The following is an 8,233-nucleotide window of genomic DNA, read 5'->3' as shown; positions in this document are numbered from 1 at the left end:
GTAGAGTCAGAATGAGAACATGGATCCATCATGCCTTGTTACCACTGTGCAGGCTGCTGGTGGTGGTGTAATGGTGTGGGGGATGTTTTCTTGGCACACTTTAGGCCCCTTAGTGCCAATTGGGCATCGTTTAAATGCCATGGCCTACCTGAGCATTGTTTCTGACCATGTCCATCCCTTTATGACCACCATGTACCCATCCTCTGATGGCTACTTCCAGCAGGATAATGCACCATGTCACAAAGCTCGAATCATTTCAAATTGGTTTCTTGAACATGACAATGAGTTCACTGTACTAAAATGGCCCCCACAGTCACCAGATCTCAACCCAATAGAGCATCTTTGGGATGTGGTGGAACGGGAGGTTCGTGCCCTGGATGTGCATCCCACAAATCTCCATCAACTGCAAGATGCTCTCCTATCAATATGGGCCAACATTTCTAAAGAATGCTTTCAGCACCTTGTTGAATCAATGCCACGTAGAATTAAGGCAGTTCTGAAGGCGAAAGGGGGTCAAACACAGTATTAGTATGGTGTTCCTAATAATCCTTTAGGTGAGTGTATATATATATGTATATATATATATATATATATATATATATATATATATGTAGGAAGAGTTCGGATGCAAAAGCCTCTAAGTGCCATCTGAAATTTTCTTCTAAGATGAGCATTTTTATCAAGCTCCTATATTTATGTTGTTATTTCACTTGCATTGCATAGAAAAGGATCTATACATTGCCATTAGAGTAAAATTACTAAACCTAAACATAGGAGCCTGATAAAAATGCTAATTTTTGATGAAAATTTCAGATGGCACTTAGAGGCCTTTGCATCTTAACTCTTCATATATATATATATATATATATATATATATATATGTGAGAATACATATACGAGAAAAGTGTGGAAGTGTGAAACATCGAAAAATATTCAGTAAAAAACGAAGAAAAGCCGGACGAAATGCATTTTAAGTTGCTGCACTGCGTATTAATGTGTACGATTTTCACAGGGGGTTGGATTTCTGTATATGAGCAGTGATTCTCAGAAACTAAATAAGCTTTGGGCGCTTTTTTGAAGGGGTCTGCAATGTTGCTAAGTTGGCAACACTGTGCATCTCCATTTCTCCAACTACGGGTAACGGATTGGGCCATGGGTTAAACAGAAGTATTGCGCTGCGTAAAAAAAAAAAAAAGTGCCGTTAAAATGAATTTGCGTTAACGCGTTAACCTTGACAGCACTAACTACATTTGTAGTAGGTAACCGTATTGTGAACAGTGTTTCCTCTTAAAGCTGTTTGTGTCATGTTCCAGCAGTGATAGGTAGGTGATATTTTAAGGCCATTGGTGTTTCAGTGCACAAACTGTGTAGTTAAAGCAGAACTACTGTAAGCTCTACATCAGCAATTATAGTGTATAAGGGGCCTCATTTATAAAGTGCGCGCATGCTCTTAAATCCACGCCAGTGCTCATATTCGTAAAAACTGGCTTTGACGTGGAAAAGTGCTTAGCATCACGTCAAGGTCTGGGCAGGTACACACTTTGTCTTGTGGGAGTACTTCAGGTTTTTGGAAATGTTGCAGCTTGCTGTTCTAAATTAAAGGATTTGGACGATGACTGGTGATCTTTTATGTTAATAACATTAAGTAGGAGTCGTTAACAAGCAGATAGCTGAAACCCTTTGCGTGCAAGTTCAAAATCATTTGACATTCATAGATTTCACATCTGAAAGAGACGCGTACGTGCATTTTCAGTGCGTACTGTAGGTTCATGAATCACACACGAACACCGATATTATTGTAAGATCAAATTTAGGATGGTTTCTGCACAACATTTTATAAATGAGGCCAAATGAGTGCAACGCTCCTGAAACTGTAATTTAAGCCAGTAGCACACTATAAACTTGTGTCCACAATTTGGCCATCTGAAACCAATTTTGTAAATTCTGAAAGATTGGTCTGATTTTAGGCCGAAATGTGTTTTTGTACCTCTTTTGAAGTCACTTTGGATAAACAAGTGTGTATAATCAGAAGTCTACACAGAAAGGACAAGTGAGAGCATACATACAGTAGTAGTAGAAGTAAATTGTTGAAGAGTAGGCCTTCAAACGGCTTAACGTTTTAGATATACACAATAAAACCATCAAATCCCTCTTCAAGTATTAACAATGTCAGAAAAAAACAAAAACAACAACTAATAATTCAGTGTCAATGGTACTTTATTGGAGCATTAATAATGTAGCTTACTGCTTTAAGTGAGCAAAACATCTTTTGTACATTTGTATCAGGAAAAATAAAAAGAAACAAGTTTTCAAACAGACAAAAATGACAAATTTTCAAAGCTGATAGGCCTATTTTTAATGCATGGGCATTATGTAAGGTTTTTTGTTTTTTTCCCCTTCAAGTCTTTTTAAATTTTTGTTAATGGGTCTCATTCTGAACATTTTGGCCTTCCATTTCATAGATTTTGTTCATGAACACTTAAATGTATTTGCCTGAGCTTTGCCAAATTTATTTTCCAAATGGTTTACATCTATCATCGCATTTTTTGCAGACCCAATTTTAACAATCACAGACTTTTGTGCCATTCCTGGAAACAGTTTCTGTTCAACTGAAGACACAAGTGAACGTTGCAAGCCTGGCATTTCCAAGGTGTTTGTTGCTTCTTTCCATGTATGGCTTTGCAATGCACACAGATCCGGCGACCGACCGTAGCAATTCTTCTGACATTTGAAGTCAGCTGAGCTCCTGGAACCGGCACATGGTCTGTGCTAAACTGTTTTGGTGCTGCTTTCTGTGAAACGCCACAGAGCTCTGCAATAAGCTCTTCCATGAACTGATCGTGAGTCATGTTGCCAAGCAGCTCTTTGTGCAATATGAAAGCGTTGTTGGCGGCAATGTCCAAGAAGTGTAGGAAGATTTTTCTGTACCACTTCATGGTTTTGTGCTGTGCAGCGTAGTATTGCAACAGCTGATCGGACAGGTCAACACCCCCCATGTGCTGGTTGTATGCAGTCACAGGTGCAGGACATGGAAAAGACTTTGCCTTCCATGTGTGTTGTGCTTTGATTTTCCTTTTCACACGGTCTCCTGTATAGGCAGCATGAACGGTGGAACAAACAGACACCACTTGCGTGTCCATCCACTTCACACACACAAGAGGCCCGTCCCGAATCCATCTGATGGATCCCCTGCTGGAGCTTCTGCTCAGTGAATTAGCTGCAGTCTTCGGGAAGTCTTTCCTCTGCTCTCTGTACGTCCCACAAGCACCAAACTTCAGAGCAAACAAGTCTGTGAAGAGCTTTGGACTTGTGTAGAAATCATCCATGTACACATGGTACCCAGAGCCCAAAACTTTACGGTCCAGGAGAGACATCACAGCATCATACGAAAGCCCACGGTCCGTGGGAAAGCTATTCTTGCCCGTGTAGACAGAGAAGTCCACAGTATATCCATTTGATGAGTCTGAAAGGATGAAAAACTTGAACTTTGTCAGCTTGGCTTTCATGTATGGTGTCACTTCTCTCTTTGCTCTGCATGCCACCAATCTCTCATTCACAACTAGATTTATTCTAGGATGATAGAAGGCTTTGCACGCAAGACGGATAATGTTCATGAGGGGTTTGATCCTGAACAGACGGTCATGTTGGGCTGTGCCCCTCTTTCTGTCGTTCTCCTTGTCTGCGTCTGGGTGACTCATGTGCACATTCCATGAAATGGTGCGGTATCTGTCCCTTGACATAACTGTGGCGGGAAAAGGCAGAGAGAAATGGCTGCCCTGCCGCCAGTAGTCAGCGATGGAGCTCATCTTCACCGTGGCCATGTACAATACGAGTCCGATGTAGCGGTACAGCTCATCAACGCTGACATCTGTCCACTTGTACTTGCAGCCCTTTGCAGCTGCTCTGTCAGCCTGAGCATTTGTGTTGTGGCACAGGTTTTCCACGGCGCTCTCTGTGAAAAACAGTTTGAAGAGACTCATGGGAGAGTGTGCGTCAGCAGTAGATAACTGCGGTCCAGGTTCCCGAGCAGGCAGGAATCTCAGAGTCTGTGGAGCCCGGTCAACATCCGTCTCTGCTTTCCATGAAAGAGTCCTGGCTCTCTTTGCAGCAGGAATCTGCTCACTGTCATTCTTACATCTGCAAGCAAAAAAAAAAAAAAAAGTGAGCATGGTGACAACAGGCGGTGTAATTTTGAAGAGAGAGGAACGGATTTTTTAAAAGTCGGAGCGTCGTTTTCACTCATTCCAAGAGCTCTGCACCACCGCTCCAGCACGAGTACAATTCATGCCAACTACCTGTAATATAACTGCATATTTAGCAAGAATTCATGTTAAACATATTTAGCTAGCTTGATAGAGATGGATCACTCAAATAAAAAAGAATGTGAAGGCTATGATGACGTGAGCGGGAATTTATAGTTCTTTTCATCAGAAACTAAATTGGCACTGCAAAAAGCAGCAGGTATACCTTTTAATGCTGATTTTAGCTTGTAATGGTAGGAAGATGGAGCGGAGATTATTAAATGCTCGGAGCACGGAGAGGAAATTGTTGGCTTCGCTCACATACTCTGGAACCCATTGATGTTGTCTACACTGATGCCTCGTTCTAGTTATGACGAACTGTACTGGCACTAAGTTCAAATGATTTGCAATGGTTGCTTTTTCGCGTCAAGTGTTGACAGACTTTTAGCGCAGAGGGGCGCGGCACGACAACTGTCTGGTCTGGTGTAAACACGGCCAGACAGTGCTCTATTACAAATCATTTATATTTAAAAAAATACCTAAAACAGCGGCATTACAAGATGGAAATATAGACTAGAGATATTTACACTTGCTCTGTCCTATGTCCATGACACTGACTCTTGCAGTGACATTTGCCAGTTTTTTGCCAGCTCTTAACGCGAATGTGCACTTGGATGGTTAGATAATAGATACATGATGGGCTAGTATAGAAAACATAAATAAATAAGGTCTTCCCAGCATTAAGGTAATCCTGCTTTTTTTTTTTTTTTAAATCAACTTGTCCTAGTTACAAATTTGACTGGTATATGTTAAAGAATGATACCTTTTGTATTGTGTTGCATTGCATATCAGGGATGACAGATTGATAAAAAGACATGCTATTTATGACTGGATGTAACTTTTGATACTTTACCGTACAAGTGGCTTTCTGATTGACTTTGCCCTATCAGTGCGGCTCCCATGAAAAAAATAGTGAGGACCTCTGATCTAGTGCATCAACCACTCATTAAAAGAAGCAATTTACAAACACATATACATATATATCTACAATTATGTAAAGAAAGGTAAACTAACAGGTTAAAAAGATAAATAAAGCACACTTACTGGTTAAGATTGTCTGCAGCAGTGGAACGACGCTTGCTTGCCGCCCTTGTGTGATATGCACCTGAAGGCACCACATTCCTAAAACAAAAACAAAAAAACATTTGTTTTCTTAGATTGACAAAGGTAGCATAAGTGCATGCAAAAGTGATGGGCAATTGTAGGCGTATGGACTGATGGGACATCAACATGCATATATATGTATATATACACACCAATTTACGTTCGCAAATATTTGATTATGTGTATGTAGTATATCACATTAAACAACGGCCTTAACTAAAACTATATGCCATCGATATAATCTCAAACATTATTATTATTTATTTTTCTCACAGTATTGAACATTTACACAGTTTGTAAGACAGTTAAATGGTATGAAAATCCACAGAACAGCACATTTTACTCATAAAAATCCGCGCATATAACGTTAGCTGTTTCAGGTCTATTGCCAGACTGAAATAAGTTTTTAATGTTATAAGAAAGAATAAACGACTTACTCATTACAAATTGTATCCTTTGTTGTATCAAATCGCTCCTTCAAATGAAAGCTTTCATCCTCCACATCTTCGTCGTCTTCTGAAGAAAAGGCCGACTCTTCCTCGCTGTCCTCGATCGTCTGGAGAACTTCCTCGCGCGAGTGTGCCATCCTGATCAAATGACAACAAAGCTAAACATGTGCTGCCAGTCTATCGTGTTTCTGCGGCTCAAATCAGATCATTACCATATTTCCGGATGTGTATAGTCAGAGCAGCGTTAGAAATTAGAACAGAAACAAGTGATACCTCTCCTTACGCTTCGTCTTTCCTACACATAAATCATTGGCCTGTTTCTCTTTGGCGCCCATTCTAATGTGAAATGGCTGAATCTTCTCCTTCTTCTTCTTGCTTTACGGCGGATCGCAGACTTATAAATGCATTACCGCCACCTATCTCTCTAAACGGACCATTGACACGATCTACAATCTCCTGATTAACCTCTCCATCCGCATTCAAACACCTTGAATCTGTAGAGTCTTCACAGAGCTTCATCTTGAATACATCTTCCCCGCATCTTCTCATATGCTCTCTCCAGGTTAATCTACTGTCAAACCATACTCATACAAATCTATACGCGTTCTAGTTCTTGTTTGTATAGTTTTAACTTCATATCAACATTCCTCTCAATATTTGTGAAAAGTATTATTTTTGTCTTTTCCACTGAAAAATTAAAACCATTTTCCCTTGACCACTTTTCTACATCATTTAATGCAAACTGGATTTTCTTTATATTATACTCTATATTATTTCCTTTAAACCAAAGTGCCCCATCATCAGCAAACAAAGATTTCCCCAGACTTGAATGCATCCTTGAATAAAAACACAATTAATCATGATAATAAATAACAGTGGTCTTATTGCAGTACCCTGGGGTGCTCCATTATCAATTACTCAACTGGAGGATATAACCTTCACCCTAATACTCCTTCCAATTAAACATTATTTAATCCAATTATACATTCTTCCTTTTATTTTATTTCTTTGTTTATTTAACAGGGACAATACAGGCATTGTTACACACGGACAACCGATGCCGTGTACATAGGGCATATAGCATAAATATAGTTTGCAGGCCTGGTCCCTGGTTAGGCTTTTATTTAAAATCAAAACAACCAAATAAAAAACAAGCACAGTCATCACAAGAAACAAAGCGAGTACAAATAAACATACATACAGATAACTGTGTGCGTAGTACATATTGTCGAGCCCATATGGGCAACTTTATACAAAGTCACAAACAAAATGTAAATCAACTTGCATTCAGAAAGAAAATGAAAACTAAACCAGCCTGAGGTACGTACTCAATGTTCACAATGCTGTAAAGATTTCAGCCATTGTTTCAGCTTTGTAGAGAAACGTTCAAACTCAACTTTTCTAATTTTATTAATAACCCCCCCCCCTTCCACAACATAGCATACGCCTTCTCTATCGGAAATAAACAAACAAAAACTCCTTGTTTACAAATGCCTTTCTAATATCATCTTCTAAAGATACTGAATCCAAAGCCCCTCTTCCCCACTTAAACCCACTTAGATGAGGAGAAAACCAGGTCCTGTTTTCCAAATGATATGTCAATCTGTCTGTTATCATTCTCTCCATGACTTTGCATAAATGAGAAGTTAAAGCTATTGGACGATAATTCATAGGATTACTTGGATCCTTCCCGGGCTTTTTAAGAGGTATAATTACTGCTTCCTTCCAGCTTTGAGGAAGTATAACTTTCATCCATATTCAATTATAAAATGCTAAAATCACCTTCATAGAACTTTCACTAAAATTTAATTTCACCTCCAATCTTTATGTATTCTGTTATGTACTGTAAAATCAATTTGTGTCTGACTTAAAAACCAAGGTAGTAATGGAGATTACTGTAATACAGTTGGTGCAAATATTTCCAATTCTATTTTCATTTATTTTGCCCATTCCTGTTCCTTCCACGCAAATCCTGTTCCAGACAAATGTTGTCTCCCAACTTCCTTCTTATAGTTTCTGAGCCAGATGATTCTAACTATTTTACAAAGAACCATAAGTAACATCTAATAATTAATATTAAAATCATGACAAGATATCAGAAAAAATACATCGATGATAAATGAATAAAAAATTAATGTATAATCATGTATTTTAGACACATCACCCTCAAAAGAAAATTTCCTGCATTTTCACTTTTCAAAAAACTCAGCTTATCATCTTGTTTACCCAAGACCTCAATCTAGATTCTCACGGTGACACGAGTTGGTGTATATTCACAAGTTCCCATAAAAATATAATAACATATATTGAAGTGCTCTTTTCAAAGATGTGGGTGGCTCTTAAAAGAGCCGTTGTGTGTTTCTGGTAATACGGACGTGT

General features: G+C 39.0%; 1 protein-coding gene across 3 annotated transcripts; it reads right to left on the bottom strand.

The window, feature by feature from the left end:
- Positions 1-2,201: 2,201 nt before the first annotated feature.
- Positions 2,202-6,226, bottom strand: LOC306866504 (piggyBac transposable element-derived protein 4-like). 3 transcript variants are annotated; one of them, XM_079411750.1, is made up of 4 exons: positions 6,138-6,226; positions 5,843-5,992; positions 5,346-5,423; positions 2,202-4,137 (listed from the first exon to the last, which is right to left on the bottom strand). In XM_079411750.1, exons 1-4 carry the CDS (start codon positions 6,155-6,157, stop codon positions 2,568-2,570), a joined length of 1,818 nt encoding a protein of 605 aa, XP_079267876.1. In that variant the 5' UTR covers positions 6,158-6,226; the 3' UTR covers positions 2,202-2,567. The 3 variants fall into 3 exon arrangements, with proteins under 3 accessions (XP_079267876.1, XP_079267875.1, XP_079267877.1); XM_079411749.1 differs by having other exon boundaries at positions 6,128-6,221; XM_079411751.1 differs by having other exon boundaries at positions 6,067-6,197.
- Between the last annotated feature and the right edge of the window lie 2,007 nt (positions 6,227-8,233).

This window comes from Barbus barbus (assembly GCF_936440315.1).
Source record: "Barbus barbus genome assembly, chromosome: 48".
Lineage (NCBI taxonomy): Eukaryota > Metazoa > Chordata > Actinopteri > Cypriniformes > Cyprinidae > Barbus > Barbus barbus.
Note: the sequence above shows the minus strand (reverse complement) of the source record. Positions and strands in the feature narration are given on the sequence as shown.